The 17,610-nt window shown below is 46.6% G+C and overlaps 1 protein-coding gene across 8 annotated transcripts in view; it reads left to right on the top strand.

Annotated features, from left to right (window-relative positions):
• PHKA2 (phosphorylase kinase regulatory subunit alpha 2) overlaps positions 1 to 17,610 on the top strand; it is a 77,627-nt gene that overhangs the window by 42,113 nt on the left and 17,904 nt on the right. For all 8 annotated transcript variants that reach the window (XM_064278062.1, XM_003415965.4, XM_023555175.2 and 5 more), the window contains 9 exons: positions 4,756 to 4,863; positions 6,789 to 6,867; positions 9,458 to 9,592; positions 10,239 to 10,348; positions 11,481 to 11,625; positions 11,880 to 11,958; positions 14,968 to 15,137; positions 15,941 to 16,114; positions 17,179 to 17,267. In XM_064278062.1, coding sequence (XP_064134132.1) covers positions 4,756 to 4,863; positions 6,789 to 6,867; positions 9,458 to 9,592; positions 10,239 to 10,348; positions 11,481 to 11,625; positions 11,880 to 11,958; positions 14,968 to 15,137; positions 15,941 to 16,114; positions 17,179 to 17,267 — 1,089 coding nt within the window. The remainder of the gene's footprint in view (positions 1 to 4,755; positions 4,864 to 6,788; positions 6,868 to 9,457; positions 9,593 to 10,238; positions 10,349 to 11,480; positions 11,626 to 11,879; positions 11,959 to 14,967; positions 15,138 to 15,940; positions 16,115 to 17,178; positions 17,268 to 17,610) is intronic.

Below are 17,610 nucleotides of genomic sequence, written 5' to 3'. Positions count from 1 at the left end.
AGTTTAGGCCTAACACTTTTTCTCCAGAAGTGTCTTCTAAAGCCATAGGTAGTTCCTGTCTAGTGCAGGTATTTAGGGCTTGGGAAAAACACGTGAAGCATGCTGGACCATAGGGGCGTCAGCTGAGGCCCTACAGAGGCAGAACTAACCCTGAAAGTGCAAAGCACTGGTGTGCACTCTGTTCTTAGACTTTCCCGCAGGAGGAGAAGCCAAAGAGTTGAGAATCTCTTCCTTTGCTTCAAACAGTTCCCAAGCTAGGGTTTGAGAGATTGATGAGTTAGATGCTCTTCTACATTACCAAACCCATTGCCGTCAAGTCGATTCTGACTCATCGCGACCACGTAGGACAGAGTAGAATTCCCCTACCGGGTTTCCAAGGCTGTAATCTTCATGGAAGCAGACTGCCACATCTTTCTCTCGCAGAGGCTGTTGGGTTTGAACTGCCAACGTTTCGGTTAGCAGGCACGTGCTTAACCACTGTGCCTCCAGGGATCCTTGTGGTACATTAGGGAGACAGAAACTGTCCAGTTCCAAGAAGATGCCTGTCTTGGTCACCTAGTGCTGCTATAACAGAAATACCATAAGTGGATGGCTTTAACAAAGAGAAGTTTATTCTCTCACAGTCCAGTAGGCCAGAAGTCTAAATTCAGGGTGCCAGCTCCAAGGGAAGGCTTTCTGTCTCTGTTGGCTCTGGAGGAAGGTCCTTGTCATCAGTCTTCCCTTGGTCTGGGAGAATCTCAGCACAGGAACCTCAGATCCAAAGGACGCACACAGCTCCTAGTGCTGCTTTCTTGGTGGTATGAGGTCCCCCTGTCTCTCTGCTCACTTCTGTCTTTTAGAGATTGGCTTAAAACACCATCTAATTGTGTAGATTTCATCGGTATAACTGCCGCTAACCCATCATAGTCATAGAATTTACAACACATAGGAAAATCTCATCAAATGACAAAATGGTGGACAATCACACAATACTGGGAACCATGGCCTAACCAAGTTGACACATATTTTGAGGGGATACAGTTGGATCCACGACCATGCCCCAAGATGGTTTTGTTCTATCTAGCTTCCTAAATTGGGTCACGGGGGACTCACGTCTTGGTGGAAAGGTTACCCTCTAAACATCTAATGTTTCGAAGAAAGAAATTCTTAAGTCTTTTTGTCTCTCAGCTGTTCCCATTGCTTTGAAGTTTCACTGTCGAATTTGTGGAAAGGAAAAGGCCCTTCCGAGAGCGCTGTCATCCCCAAAATTGAGAGTACGGGAAATTGTAACCAGCAAAAGCATGGCACGCAGCAGCTGGGATTTGGGTGTTCTGTGGTTGAATCAGGTCCACATGGCCAGGGAGCTGGCAGGGATCTTTTGGAGCATCAGCTCAGTACCAGACCCCAGGCCCAGCGCCTCCCCCAACCACACACTGCCGCCTCACGGGTAGGCCCTCTCCAGGTGGCAGGGAATGTCCACGCCATGGATGTTCTCCCTGGGCCTCCAGAAGCAGTGCTGTAGGGGACTTCCTTTCACTTTTGCAGGGAAGATACATTTAAAACGAGTCTGATACTTGATCCTTAGGCAGAAAAGTTCTACTTGCACAGTTTTGGCCTTATTTAATCTAGAAGGAGTGATTATGTGGTAGATAATGGAACCAATTAAACCAATGAGAAAAATCAAAGAAAGGAATCGAGTTTCTGTGAGAAGTAGACTATCCTGTTGCTAGGAGCCTTTAAGGAGCCCTGATGACGCAGTGGTTAAGTGCTCAGCTGCTAAGTGAAGGATCGGGAGTTTGAACCCACCAGCTGCTCTGTGGGTAACAGTCTGCTTCTGTAAAGATTACACCCTTGGAAACCCTATGGGGCAGTTCTGCTTTGTCCCATAGGGTTGCTTTGAGTCAGAATTGACTCCACAGCAGTGGTGTTTTGTTTTTTTTATAATTTAGGAGCCTTTACTTTTTTTTGAGCTTATAGCAGTGCAGCCAGCCTGCTGGTTCATGCCCAGACTCCCTGGGCTGCCCCTTGAGGCTGCTATATGCTCCCGGTGGTCTCTCTCAGCCCCGCCAGCCTAGACCCTTAGCCCTGGACTTGATGGCTGCCTCATCCAAGCAGGAACAGACACGCTTGCACCATCCAAGCTCCCTCCGAACGGCATTTGTTCCAGAGTCAAGGGCAAGGCTTTGGAGTTAAGGAATAATGGTCTTTCTTCACTTCACAGCACAGGCCACCGAGCTTGCAGGGGCCGTTTTCTCTCTAAGGGTATAAGCCTAGGTTTCCTGCAGATGAGTTCATTTTACTATGTGCGATGTGTGTGTGTTGACAGGAGAGGCTGGCTGTGGGGGCGGGTAGTTCCTTTCCAGCAACTAGATGTTCATATCCCTTATTCAGGTTGCTCCTTTTCTGGAACTGAGGCATTTGGCAAAACAAAATTAGTGATCAGAGGTTGTTTGGAACCTAGAAGCAGAGCAAATAAAAATAGATGGCTTCGGGGGTATTTTACCTGTTTTATGATAGGCAGTAACCATCCCTGTTCTACTGAAATGTACACGTTAGTGACTGTAGGACGTGCTAGGTGTTGTAAGTTACACTTTTCTTTCCGATAGACAGTGCTGGCTACACATTATAAAAAGTTACTCTGCAACTTTCTTCTGAGCTCCACTCTGACCTTCGGGTTTCTGTTTGTCATGGCAACATCCTCTTTGGTTCAGCGTGTTTATGCTTATGTGCTAGGCACCGATTTTGGACACTATCTGAAGTTGGCCACATTTCCTCTTGGCTACTCCCAGATGACAGCTGGGAAGGTTCATTCATCACATCAGTAGCATGTAGAGACCACTCAGAGGGATTCCTGCAGACAGGGCCACCAAAGGCCCAGGTGGCGCCTTTGCACAAATCAGAGAAGGGGCCTCGTGCTGGGAGTGGCCGCAGCCCCAGACCAGGGCCTGCAGCTTGGATTTCAGCCTCACCCATTTCCTCAGCGGGGCATTCTTGTGCCGGGCCCCACCCTACACAGGCCTCTCTGTCACCCTGCCTGAGACTAAGGGAAGTGTGTCCAACAAAGATGATGGGGCCATAGAGGTAGCTACAGTGCCATCTCAGTCACTGTGGGCTGGCCACCTAGTGGGGGCGAGACGGTCAGAGGAGTTAGTCAGCAAGCAGGAGGGGCAGCCACGAGGCGTCAAGGCAGCAAAGGTAATGCCTTTGAAGGCCTGCAAGCAGCTCAGGCGGACGGGGTTGGTTTGGGTAAGGACAGGGCAAGGCTGTCTTTGGGCCTGGACACCTTGCCTGCCTCCTGTTCGTCACATCTGATGTTTCTCATTCTAGATCTTTGCAGTCTTACTTAACAGTACCAATTTTTCAGATGGCTTTGAGGTACCAGCTGACTGTAAAAGCAATCCTGCGTACTGCAGAACATCCAGGGACGACATAAAGCAGCAAATAAAGATAATCACTGTGACATTTTGGAGAATCTCCTTCCACATCATTATTCTGTTTGGTTATATGAGTACTGGTGAGGTTTGCTTATGCGCTTTAGGTTTTCTAAACGTTTACTACTACTGCAAGTTCTTAGAATTTTACTGAATATATTACTAAGGTCACCGATTGCTCCACCAGCAGAAAATGGGCCTCTTCATCGCGTACTTTTCCCCTTTGGAGGAAAAAAAAATAGTCACTAACATCTCCCCCTCCCTTAGTGGTTCAAAAGGTTAACATACTTGGCTGCTAACTAAAAGGTTGGAGGTTCAAGTCCACCCAGAGGCACCTCCAAAAAAAGGCCTAGCAATCTACTTAGAAAAATCAGCCATTGAAAACCCTGTGGAGCACAGTTCTACTCTGACACAGACGGGGTCGCCATGAGTCGGAGTTAACTCGACAGCTACTGGTAACATTCCCCTAACCAGTGTTGTAACGACGCATAAAAACCCAAAGGCCAGCATGGAGTTTAGAAGAGAGGAAGTTGCAGAGTAACTCTTAACACTGTGTAGCCAGCACTGTCCATCAGATAGAAAACTGTCGCATATTCTGAGGAGACAAAAGCTCCCCATTGCTTCAGCTTTTTGAGAACCTAATGGACAGTTGGGTGTAGTAGTCTGATTGGGTTTCCTCAGTAAATAGTGCCACCTACTGGTAATTCTTTGCATACACATGCAGAGTTTATAAAACCCTGGTGGCATAGTGATGAAGAGCTAAGGCTGCTAATGAAAAGGTGCTAACCAAATCCACCGGGTGCTCCTTGGAAACTCCATGGGGCAGTTCTGCTCTGTCCTATAGGGTTGCTATGAGTCGGAATCAGCTCAGTGGCAACTTTTTTTTTCTTTTAACGGTGATGGTGAACTTCCCCCCCAGTGATGCCCTGCCATGGCTTTAAGCCTATGTTTTAGATCATGTTATCCGTAATACCAGCAAATGTAGCATGAGCCGGGAAACTCTTGCTGCTCAGAGCGTGCACTGAGAAGGCAGGCCAGACGTTCAGCGCCTGTGTCTTTACTTCTTGCTGTGAATGTGCTCATAGGAAGGACGCTGGCCAGGAAACAGGCCCAAATTTGAACACCACCTCTCTTGCTTATTACTGTGGCCCCCAGCGTCTGAATCTTAGCTTCCCAGGCTTGCATATCCCCACTCTTGCACAGAATGGGCCTGGGGGATTGGATGTGCAAGGGGACATGTTTGGTACCACTTTGTAAATTCTTAGTGTGCTCCCCAATGACAGGTACCATTGGTCTTTTTATTCTTTGACATTCTGCCTTCTTGAATTCTCTCTCTCTCTGCCAGGTAGACGAAGAATATAAGAACCCTCACACAGTGGACAGAATACCTCTGGGGAAGCTGCCTCATCTGTGGGGTCAGTCCTTGTACATCCTCAGCACGCTGCTGGCAGAGGTGAGGAGGCTGATCTGAGGGGCTAGCTGCTGGGGGTGGCTGGCTGGGACTGCATTTTGTATCTTCATGCCTTTAAAGTCAGCTGGACTACATTGGCCCCTGAGGCCTGACTCTTGGGCTTGTGTGACTGTATTTCTGTTAAACCAGCTCAGTGTCAGCCATTTGCTGAGCACTCTCTATCCCTTCCTGCCAGTGCTCCTGGCCTGCAGCAGGAACCTGAGTTGATGGGCAGCAGGAGTCGGGAAGCTTCTTCAGCTGGCATCAGCACATCTGTGATAGATACAGAGTTGGGGAAGCTACTAGATCTGCTTCAGCTGCCTCAACACTGTCCTAGGTGCAAGAAGTAGGACTCTAAGTTGCCCCACGTGAACAGGCAGCAGGCAGGCTTTTCTGTGGTGAATTTTTTAGTCAGGAGTTCCCTCAGACAGCCCACAACACCTTTCCCTAGAATGTCTACTTGCCACCAACTCATTCTTTTTGTTAAGCTTTGACTTACTGTCCCCAGGCTTGAGCTTTTACAGTAGAAATGCTTGTGAGCCACCTAGAACTTCAGTCCCCAGACCTGAGTGTGGCAGAGTGGATCAGATGGTTCAACCTTCACAGAGGACCTGCCCAGCTGAGCACCTGGGCCCCTGGAGAGGACTGCGAGGGAGGAGCCTGGGGCAGGGAGCTAGGCTGACACCTCTAAGCCCTGGGTGGGCTGCCAGGCTCTAGAACAAGGGAGGGAGCAGTGGGCCAGAGAACACCACTGGGGTTCTCAGTGTGTAGAAGGCCACCATTAAAGCTCTTGCAGTGGAAGCTGTCCTGAGAAGCTGTAGTTGCTGAGGTAGAGCTCCTCTTTCATAGGTATGTCTGGGCTCCCCAGTTTCCCGGGCATGTCCTTAGGGGTACAGACTGTATCTTCTACTTCTGTCTTTATTAGTGAGGAATACACGTATATCTACTTTGGAAAGTCAGCCCTGCCTCTACTTCTGTGACTTTAGGCAGGTTACTTAACTTCTCTGGGCCCCAGTTTCCTCATCTGTAAAGTGAAAAGGCTGGACTTGATCGTCTCTGCAGTACCTGGCAGCTTTGATTTCTATATCAGTGAGATGGGAAACAAGTAACTCTGCTCACCCGTTTCCTCCACTTCAGTGGAACGCCTTTGTCCAGGCCCAGCATTAGATCCAGTTCCTCCCCAGATCTCCCTGAGCACCCTGTTCCTCTTTCCTGAGGCTCAGACCATTTGTAGAAAATGTGAGGAGAGCCATATTCAGTGAAAGGGCACATCTGGCAAGCAGGCAGGGGAGGGTTTCAGTGCTTCCGAGTGGTCAGCTGTGGGTCAAGTCCCCACTCTGCTGCTTACCTTTGGCACCTGTAAAGTGGTGCTGATAATAGTGCCCATCTCACTGGGCCTGAATGTGACTGTGTCCGTAAAGGTGCTCCGTACTGCACTCGGCATGCAGTGAGGACTTATTATTATTATCATCCCTCGCACAAAGGGAAGCGTATTTGATTAGTCCTGGAGGGCTAACCCCTTGGCATTGAGTCTATCTTGACTCATAGCGACCCTGTAAAACAGTAGAACTGCCACATAGGGTTTCCAAGGCTGTAATCTTTACGGAAGCAGACTGCCACATCTTTCTCCTGTGGAGCGGCTGGTGGGCTCAAACCACCAACCCTTCAGTTTAGCAGCTGAGCACTTAACTGCTGTGCCATCAGGGCTCCTTCCTGGAGGGCTGGGTGCCAGAAATTTGGTACATGTCTGCAGTGGTGACTTGAATGGTCCATTCTGTTTCAGAGACAACAAGCAATTGAGTCAAAAATTATAAAGGGATAACATACTACCCATTGTGAGCCCCGGCGGGTTACATTTTAAAACTTAGGTTTAAGGTGTAGTTTTGGGTAATCAGTGCTTCATCGTGTTAATACTCCTCTTTTCATAGGGATTCCTTGCCACTGGTGAAATTGATCCCCTAAATAGAAGATTTTCCACTTCAGTCAAACCTGATGTTGTAGTACAAGGTTTGTGCGTGTGTTTACTATTCATGTTTAACTTGGAAAAACCAATGCTATTTTTAATTCAAATTGTTCCCTAGTTTCTTATTTAATTAAAGAAAAAAAAAAAGCATGTACGTGCATTAGTGTCTAGCAGCTCTGTGAAATAGCTTACATGACTCAGTAGCTCCCAAAGGCAACAGTATTCTTCCCAGCCACAAATTTAATTTCTACAAAGCAATTGTTTTCTAGACCTTGATTCCATCTGGGGCACAAGTAATTCATTGAGCACCATTTTTCATAACTATTAGTCTTTGAAAAATCAAACCTGATCCTGATAAAAACTGAGAACACAAATGAGGATTGTTGAATCATTCTTCCCTTTGAGTTCTGGCCTCTGATCAGAGCTCCAGGCCCAGGTTTTCACCAGCCTCCACCTTCTTCTCCCTCCTCTCTGGCCAGCTCCTCCTCTCAAGAGGGCCAGGGGCAGCTGGGGCTCTGCAGCGGTTCTGGCTCGTGACGCCCAGGTGCCTCAGAGTCCTTATTTGTAAGACCAGGAGACTGTGCCCCCCTCACCGGGTTGTTTAGAGATTAAATGAGAGGACTTCTTGGGAAGCACCAAATCCTCTTCCGTGCTTCCTGGAACTCTTATGTACCATCTTATAGCATGTTGTGCAGATACCTTCTTTCCCCTAAATTAGACTCTACATTTCTTAAGGACAAGGCCCATATCATTCTGGTAGCTTCAATGTTGATTGGCACTATGCGCGTAATCCATTGAAAACAATTATTAGCGAATGAAAGGATTTTGGCGCCACTGCCTCGTTGTACTGCATGTGCCTATGATGTGGCGAGACGCCCCGCAGGTCGTCACCCGGTCAGTATTGTGCACGAGGCCCTCCGTGAGGTACACTGACCTGTCACAGCATGCTGATGAGGTAAAAATTGTGACAGCGGTTATCAGCAGCCCCATCTTAGAGGTTTAGAGATTAACTCACTCACTCAAGGCCCCGCAGTTGACGGCTGGGGGTGCGAACCCACTACTGACTTCCGGATGGCCTGCTCACAGCCTGACTCAAGAGTCTGTCCCCTTCCTTAGCCAGCGCGTGTGCTGTCAGCTACCCTCGAAAAGGCTGCTTGTCACACTGCAGGCTGGACCACGCTTCTGGGTCCTGACTAGCATTTTAAAAAATGTAATAGACCGGAAAGGAAAATGTCAAGTGGGGCTGGTGTGTAGTAAGAGCAAGTGCAGTTTCAGAAATGTCTCTGCACACGGCCGTGTCAGCTCACAAGCCGCACAGGGCTCCATCCACACCACTGCTCTAAAAGGGTAACGTCTGCAGGGAGCGTGTGGTTTTGATAATTGTGAATGTCCACGTGCCATCGGAAGCCCCAGAAGAGACAGGTGTTCAGGGAAGCCACCCACCATGGCTAATCTAGCCCCCTTTGCTGGGAGCTGGAGGGTTAGATTCCAGCCCTTGTTCAGCCACAGCTGGCCCTTTCAGCATGCAGTGTTTCCCTCAGGGACTTGGGAAGATCAGATCACATAATGGATAGTAAAATACTGTGACAAGTATCAAGTGCTGTATACACATAAGAGGTGACATTCAGGTCTTGGTGGCATTTCGATACATTGTATGTTCAGGCCCTGCCAGCCTGTGGGAACAATGGTGGGGGTTGGCGGCCACCTTAGCAGTAGCCGAGCCTCTTCCTCTGGCCTAGCATAGTGTCTGCAGACCCCAGTACTACCCAGCTGGCTCTGCTGCAGCCCACCACCCACTCTCCCTGTAGCCAGTACTGCCTCCTCCAGGGCCCTCCCCGGGACATCTTCCCTTTGCCCAAGCACTGCCCCTTCTTGCCAAGGCCAGCAGTCCTGGTGTGGCAGGTATGGCCTAGCTGATCCCTGTGCGGCCCCAAGTAGGGGCACTGACCCCCACCAAAGGCCCCCACGTCCCAGGCCCCAAGTTCCTCCTGCTGGAGAGCCAGGTGCCCTGGTTCACGCACTGCAAATGGGACCCGGCACAGGGCCAGGGTCAGGGCCAGGGCCAGGCCCAGTGCTATGGTTCTGGGTAGGCCAGGCTGCCGCCCCCACCCCCGCATCCTCACCAGCTGCCTGCTCTCCTTGCTCTCAGGAGGGTAGGTATTCCCAACCACTATCCTCCTCAGTCCAAGCCCCAAGTGTGAGCAGACTCCACTGATACGTCCTCTGGGGCCACAGGCACAGGCTTCTCCTGGCATCCCCCTGTGGAGCTTTTCCCACCCCTCCAGAAGGACCCCAGTGTGCTACTTGAAAAGATATGACAGGTTCAGAACCAGTGCAGACGCAAAGGGCAGCAGGACAGCAGTTGGAATGGGGTAATTTGGCTTGGGACCTGTTGAAGATGATTTCTACAAGTTTCTCCTCAGACTGTTGCACATTGCGGACACTCGAGGACAGAGGGAGACCGGCAGAGCAGCAGCAGGATGAGTGCCATGATTTTCAGAGCACACTGGTTGGTAGCAGAGCACGCTAGTGCAGCTCTCACAGGCCCAAGGAAGACAACGATAAATAACGCAGAAGCCGCACCAGGAGGCCAGAGGCCCAGGCTAACGCACTCTCCCTTCTCCTTGTCTGCAGTCACTGTCTTGGCAGAAAACAATCACATTAAGGAGTTGTTGAGGAAACATGGGATAAGCGTTCAGAGTATTGCTGACATTCATCCGATTCGCGTCCAGCCTGGCCGGATTCTGAGCCACATATATGCCAAGCTTGGTAGGTCTGGGGAGGTATCAGGACGTGGTTGGTGAGTGGGAATCTCAGCTCTAGGTTTGGGATCTGGATGGGGGGCCGGTGTAGGTACAAATTCTGAATAATTGGGAAGAGCAACACAGGAGGTGGCCCCACTGCTTCGCTTGCGCACAAGCTGTTCTCACGTCCTTCAGGAGGCGTCGGGGCAGGTGGGGTGGACGAGAGCCAGCTCTGCTGCAGAAATAAGGAGCCTAAGTTTGAAAAGCCACATGTGGAACCGTCACTTGTATCTCGATCATTCTTATCCGTAGTATCAGAAAATGTTTGTTTACATATAAAAATGGGAGGGTGTTCACTTGACTTTCTAACGATCTGACTATGTTTAGTATTATGGCTCAGTACTAAATAAAAGTAAGTGTTTATAAAAGGCCTTTTAATAGTTTTATTCCTTAGGGATATTGAACCGGGGCTGTTCATAATATTTGCATGAAAAGAAAGGGGTGGAGTTTGTTTATTGTCCCCATTTTTGGAGAAGGACTGTGGTACGAGAAAAACCAAACTCCAGAGTGGATTGTCTAGTATAAAAATAAGCCCAGCCTTAACCTAAGTTGCCTGGATTAGTTGTTATGGTATTTACTCAAACTCCGATTTCTCTTTGATTTTCAAATAGGACGAAACAAGAATATGAAATTGAGTGGGCGACCATATCGGCATATTGGTGTCCTTGGCACATCTAAACTCTATGTGATTAGGAACCAGATCTTTACTTTCACACCCCAGGTGAGAAGAGCAGGCCAGGAGCAAACCAACAAGCACCCCTTTTGTAAAGCTCTCTGTTCTGTCTGGTGGGCGTTTCTCCTTGAACTCGGAGCTGATACATGTGCATGTTCACGCAGAGACATGTAAGACAGCACCCAGTTCTTACTACAATTTTTTGCTCACAGTAGGTGCTCAATAAATGCTTATTGGCTTGCACTGAGTGGACATCACTTCTAGTCACGAGCAGTAGTGAACACACCGCTTTACAAATGTGTTAGTGACATGTCACTTTATGCCCCTGATTGTCACTAATCCCCAGTACTTGCATAGGCTGTTGTCATGCCCTCTGTGTGGCACACAGCCAGTCTGGTTTTCAGACCCCCAAGCCCTCGGTCGGCATACTGAATACTCTGCTTAGGTTTCTGATTATGGAAGTCTTCTTCCAATTTTTTGTTTCCAAAGAAAGCTTATCCCGTGAAAGTGCATACCAAATGTTTTTTATCCATTTGAGCAGCTAGAAAGACAACTTTGTCCACGTGGAGTGCAGCCCTCACCTACCTGGGTACACGGTTGGCTGTAGGATCTTGGGTCATGACCCTGCGTTGCTCTTTTTCATCTTAGTCCATTCCACTCACCAAAATCTTGTGAGTTATTTCCCCTATTAACGAGTTTTAGTCCAGAACCAAGAGTGGACTGGTTCTGAGGCCAAGAGGACAGTTTGTCACTGACATCAGGCAACAGTACCTTAGTCCACGTTAACAAGGTCATCCATCAGGTAAACAAAGTCTCCACGGCTCATCTGCTCCCAGTGGCTGGCTCACTTTGCAGCTCTCGCCAAACCCAGCAGCCCGGAAGAGGAGGAATTAAGGAGTTACCGATTTGCTTCCAGGGACAGCAGTGTCGAGAAAGGAGCTGAAAATGAATCTAGGAACGCATTTTCCCCTTCTGCACCAATGAAGCATAGTGGCTTCTCAGCAGGCGACAGATTGATTTGTCTGATCCAGAGGCAAGCAGCCTCGTGGTCAGACAGATTAAAGCCAGGACCGAGCCTTTCCCTGGCAACAAAAGATAAGAATGAGTGCTGCCATGAGTGACAACTTATGTTGCAAGATAGATAAAGGATGGCTTTCACCTGGCCTGTTTTGACTTTCAGTTCACCGACCAGCATCACTTCTACTTGGCCCTGGACAACGAGATGATCGTGGAGATGCTGCGGATTGAGCTGGCCTACCTGTGCACCTGCTGGCGGATGACGGGCAGACCCATGCTCACGTTCCCCATCACCCACACCATGCTCAGTAACTCATCCATTTCACCTGGCTTGTTCACACCCCAGTGTTGATGTGGGCCCTTTCCAAAATACTTAAAACAGCTCCCATGGAACGAGCTAAGTACTAGGGGACATTCCTTGGCCGTTGGGTTTCCTATCTTGGGAATCTTCTATGCCATAAGTATTTTAGTTAGTCCGTATTAATGAAAACATTTCTATGCATGCCCAAAAAACTTGTATTCCCAGATTAAGTAAACTAATCCATCACTTTTCCACCCTTAGCAAATGATGGTGCCGACATCCATTCTGCAGTTCTGTCTACAATTAGAAAACTAGAAGATGGCTATTTTGGAGGAGCAAGGTGATTTGTGATTTTTAAAAATGAACGTAACATTGGCCGTTTTTTAAAAGTCTTTTGCTGCTCTGCCCCCCATTTTTCATATTAATTGTTGGACATCGAAGTGTGGAGCTTTAGAGTTAAAAGAAGTTCAAATTTATCTAATCCAGCCATGTGAAACTTGAATCATCTCTCAGACAGCCTTTGGTGGGTGTTTGTTAAGCTCTCAGGGCCTGCTGTTGACAGCAAGTGGCCCTCACTTCAAGCTTCCCCTGGTCCCTCTCGGACCACCTACCTTTCCAGGGCCAGGCCCACAGCTGCCATCCATCCACTGTCAGACATTTGAATTCCAGTCTGCATAAGTTATCACCTGGCGAATGACATCATAACCAGGAGAAAGTACCGTAAGCCCATAATGAACCTTTTTTCAAAATAAATTCTTTCCCCAAAATCTCACCATTGTGAAAATAATACTGTCTGCCTTTGTTGAGCGCTTCTAGCATGTCTGTTAACCCTGCTATGTCTCTTATTGAATCACCAGTTTGTAAGGTGGGCTCCGTTCCCTTTTTCTGGACAAGGAACTGTATAAAGAGTGGAGGTGCCTTGGCCAGAGTCACCAGACCGCCACGGCAGAGGTCTGCGTGAGTCCTGAACCTGGCCCTCAGAACCTGCTGTGCTGGAGGAGGCTGCCGGGAATCAGGGGGCCTGTTGTTTTTAGAGAGAGGCAAAGCACTCACAGAACTCTGTGAAGAGCTTACTCAGCTCTTAATAATACAGGTTTAATCTCATTTCAGCTTTCACTTTAGGCTGGAGGGTTTTTCTTTAAAAAGACTCAGTCGATATGCTGGACTCCACCCATAGGTCCACTTGGGGTAGCTCACGATCAGAAGCCCTTTGAAATTACTGCCCTTCCACCTTTGTGCCCTCTTTAGCCTAATAAATCCAACTCCTTTCTACTAGCGACTTCATAGAGAACGTATCTATTGTCTCTTTCCATTCTCCACGCCACCAGGGTGAACAAGACTACCCATAGAACTAGCCCCATGGCTCTGGGGGAAAGGTTTGTACGCCATTAAGAGAAGGCTCTACTTTCCTTCTGACCATCTTTCTACAAGCAGCCCATTTGCCCTCTGAAGCTCAAGCACCTATGAATTAATTTGTACTGCATGTTTCAATTTACTCCTCAGACGTTTATCTCAGCTGTTTAAACAAATTCATAATATGAAGCTGGCAAATGGGAGGGATCCTATTTTAAGAAGCACACAGAGGGTCTTTCTTCCTGTAGGAAGAACTCCATGGGCCCTCAGCCTCAGGGCTAGACCTGCAGAACTAGAAGACCGCAGCCTCTATGGAAGGAGCCCGCGTAGCCAGCCCCTGCTCCCATGTTTCAGCGGAGCTCTTCCCAGCCTGATGTAATAGCCACTCAGGTGACAGCTCACCCATCACATTCTTCTGGAAAGACATTTGGCTTTGAGAAGTGTCTCTTCTGTCATAATACCCCTGCCCCTCTGTGACTGAATTGGGTGGCAGGGACTCAAACAATGACTCAAGTGTGCTCAGAGAATATTTGCTTACAGGCTTGTTCTGGTCTACTGGCTTTTAGGGCAAAAATCAAGGGTTAGTTCTAGTTAAAAGTGGTTTGCTCAATGTTTTGTAAAATCTTTGGCTCAGTGAGAAATTAGCAAGATTCCTTTTGGCCTTTAATATGCTGTGTGCTTCCACTTTATACTTTCTCTTGAATTTTTGTTTTAGTGTCTTGATTGACTACTTGTTGTTAGGTGCCATCGAGTCAGTTCTGACTCAGCAACCCTGTGTACTACAGAACGAAACACCACCCGGATCTGTGCCATGGTCACAATCGTTATGCTTGAGCCCATTGTTGCAGCCACTGTGTCAGTCCATCTCGTTGAGGGTCTTCCTCTTTTCTGCTGACCCTCTACCAAGCAGGACATCCTTCTCCACGGACTGATGCCTTCTGACAACATGTCCAAAGTATGTGAAACGTAATCTCACCATCCTTGCTTCTAAGGAGCATTCTGGTTGTACTTCTTCCAAGACAGATTTGTTCTTTCTTCTGGCACTCCATGATATATTCAGTATTCTTTGCCAACGCAATGATTCAAAGGCGTCAATGCTTCTTCGTCTTGTTCATCGTCCAGCTTTCGTGTGCATAGGAGGCAACTGAAAATACCATGGTTTGGGTCAGGCGCACCTTAGTCTTCAAGGTGACATCTTTGCTTTTCAACACTTGAAAGAGGTCTTTTGCAGCAGATTTGCCCAATACAATGCGTCTTTTGACTTCTTGACTGCTACTTCACGGGTCTTGATTGTGGATCCAAGTAGAATGAAATCCTTGACAATTTCAGTCTTTTCTCCGTTTATCATGATGTTGCTTCTTGGTCCAGTTGTGAGGATTTTTGTTTTCTTTATGTTGAGGTGCAATCCATACTGAAGGCTGTGGTCTTTGATCTTTGTCAGTAAGCGGTTCAAGTCCTCTTCGCTTTCAGCAAGCAAGGTTGTGTCATCTGCATAACGCAGGTTGTTAATGAGTCTTCCTCCAATCCTGATGCCCCGTTCTTCTTCCTATAGTCTAGCTTCTCATATTATTTGCTCAGCATACAGATTGAATAGATATGGTGAAAGAATACAACCCCGGTGCACAGCTTTCCTGACTTTAAACCAATCAGTATCCCCTTGTTCTGTCCGAACAACTGCCTCTTGATCTGTGTACCGGTTCCTCACGAGCACAATTAAGTGTTCTGAATTTCCCATTCTTCGCAATGTTATCCATAATTTGTTACGATCCACACAGTCGAATGCCTTTGCATAGGCAGTAAAACACAGGTAAACATCTTTCTGATAGTCTCTGCTTTCAGCCATCTGACTGACTACTTATATGGGGCGGTCTACAGAATCATGTATTTATTGAATCTGGCAGAAATGCCACCTGGTTGTTGAAAAGTCTCTCAGTGATTCATAGCAGAGGTTTGTCCACGCTCCACATGCATTTCTAACACAGTGTCTTCTTGGCAGAGTGAAATTAGGGAACCTTGCAGAATTTCTCACCACCTCATTCTACACATACCTGACCTTCCTGGACCCTGACTGTGATGAGAAGTTGTTTGATGATGCCAGCGAAGGAAGCTTCAGTCCTGACAGTGATTCTGAAATAGGAGGGTATTTAGAAGACAACTGTAATCGAGGTATGGCTTGGAATACTTGTGCAGGTGCTTTACAAAATTTATTTAAACCTTGGTATTATTGTGATAAAATTGCCAGTAGGCTCAGGCACAGAAAATGATTGGTAATTAAAATAACAAAGAAGAGGCTTCTGAAGCTGGCATGTACTAAGATGAATAAAATGCTAATTTCAAAACCTAAACTGCAAATGACGCACTCAAAAGTCGGGCTTTATTAAACCTAGAAGGATGAAGAGTTTTCGGAACTAGGGGTTTTCACCAACTACATCCTGAAGAAGGAAACAAACTGCTTGGATTTTCGAAGGAAATGGTAGAATGATCTAGGCTTGATTAGACCCGAGTGGCGTAACCCTATGCATATAACATTTCTCAAATTGAGTGAACCCTTGGGTTAAAGTGACATTTTTACTTTCAGATAGTAGTTGGGATTGGGGCTAGGAGTTCCATCATGGTTAGCTCACTCATGACACATCAGACCAAAAAGATCAGACAATGGCTGCTGGCCCTCAAATTGTCTTATATACTCTTCAGCTCATCTTGGGATGATGTGATATAAATACTACCTTGACTTGTCTTTTCCCAGGATGAAGTTTTTCCAAACAGTACATTTATAAGCACATATATTATCTATGTAAATCTCTTTTTACATCGTTAGGGCTAGGGTGAGTGTGCAGATGTCTCAATCTAAGTGTTATCTTCCACTACATTGACTCGGTACTACATGGCATATATAGTCACTCCTATGCGTTTAGAATATTTCTGCAGCTTGTTTTCATTGGCTGTATTTCTTGCCTGTCCAATTACAGAAAGCCAAGATGAATTTGATCAGTATATCAACCACCTGCTGCAAAGCACATCTTTGAAGTGCTATCTGCCCCCTCTTTGTAAGAAGACAGAAGACCACCATGTTTTCAGTGCTGTCCATTCCACTCGGGATATACTTTCTGTCGTGGCAAAAGCAAAGGGTTTGGAAATTCCGTGTATGTTATTAACTCTTTTCTGCCTATTAAATTAATATCTTTTATCAAAGTAATACACAGACATAATTTAAAAAATCAGAGAGTCCTAAATGATAACAAAATGCAGGTGCTTCCAGCCTCACCCCTTCCCACTCCCCCAGGCCTCCTACTTAGAGACAGCAACTGTCAACATTTTTAGTTGTTTTTCTGGTATTTACGTATCTCCATTTTTCCAAAATAATATGTTTATACTGCTGTCTTGTGATGCATTGATTTTATTCTGTATCTATTGATTTTCTATTATGTGAATAAGGATTTAGCTGTCTTACATCATCACTCCTCCCTACCAATGTAGTTTTATTAAAAGTTTAGCTAAATCAATGTTCATCTTTATAATATTATGCAAATATTACTTCCAACTGAGCATTACAGTGTGCTGATTATATTGCCATTTTTACTTTTTGTTTTTCTAAAGTTAATAGTTGCCTTGTCTTTTCATTTGCTTTGTTTTCTTGCCACATCTTCCATTGACCTCGCAATACAAATTTCCACAAGGTCTGCCATATCAGCGAATCTCTGGGGTCCACTATTTTTCTTAAGAGTCCATGAGTCTTCTGTCTGGGCTGATTGCACACTAGGCATCTTGAATATGTGTCATCCTGAGACTTCTCTTTACTGTCATCTTGGGATTTCCTTTGCTTATTTCTTCAGTTGGATTCCCTGTTTCCTGAATCACTTGTCTTCCCCTTTCTCAATTTATTCCTTTGCTTTGGTAGAGCACATTCTAGAATAGTTCCAATAGGTTAAAAAAAAGAAAAGTAGAAGATAAAGAGGGCATGGTGATGACAGTCCTTCAGCTTGGTCATTTCTGAAGTTAACTGCCCCTTCTGGCTTGGTTGCCCTCCATCTCTGGTATGTAGTTTTTGTCCTGGGACCTTCCTTCATGATCATTCTGGAGAGTTCCTTTACTTGTCTCCTGGGTTGGCTCTCCAGGTTTCTGTATCTCAGCTCTTCCACTTCTTGCTTTACTGTCTTATTCCATACCTGCTCCTCAGAAGATCTCTCTTGATTCTTTTGTTTTTCAGTTGTTCCCATGGCTTTGCCAACTAAAGTCCTGAGTACCCATCGTAAATCACTGAATCTTGTTGATTCTCCTCAGCCACTCCTAAAAAAGGTAAAATATTTGAATAGCTAAAAAATATAAAATGTTCTACACTAGTGCTTTTAATCCCAAGAACTTTTATAAATAGTTGAACTCAAAAGAAAGAATCGTATTTCTTGATATCCAGGACTTGGAGAGTTAGAAGCTCTGGGTTTTGAGGTAAACCCAACCACTTAGTCTTTGGGAATCTCATTTGTGTCAGTGTGTACATTGAATGTGATGCGATCATTTATACTTCGTGTGTAGGAAAAGGCTACTGACTTTCTGCCTGTTCATCAGAACCCGTGTAACACAAGAGGGAATAAACTAGCTCCCTGCCTAACCCAACCATATATCTGTGCTGGCTGGCCCCGGG

The sequence above is a fragment of the Loxodonta africana genome, chromosome X, assembly GCF_030014295.1.
Source record: "Loxodonta africana isolate mLoxAfr1 chromosome X, mLoxAfr1.hap2, whole genome shotgun sequence".
NCBI lineage: Eukaryota > Metazoa > Chordata > Mammalia > Proboscidea > Elephantidae > Loxodonta > Loxodonta africana.
The sequence above is the reverse complement of the archived record's forward strand: the minus strand, read 5'-3'. Positions and strand labels throughout refer to the sequence as shown.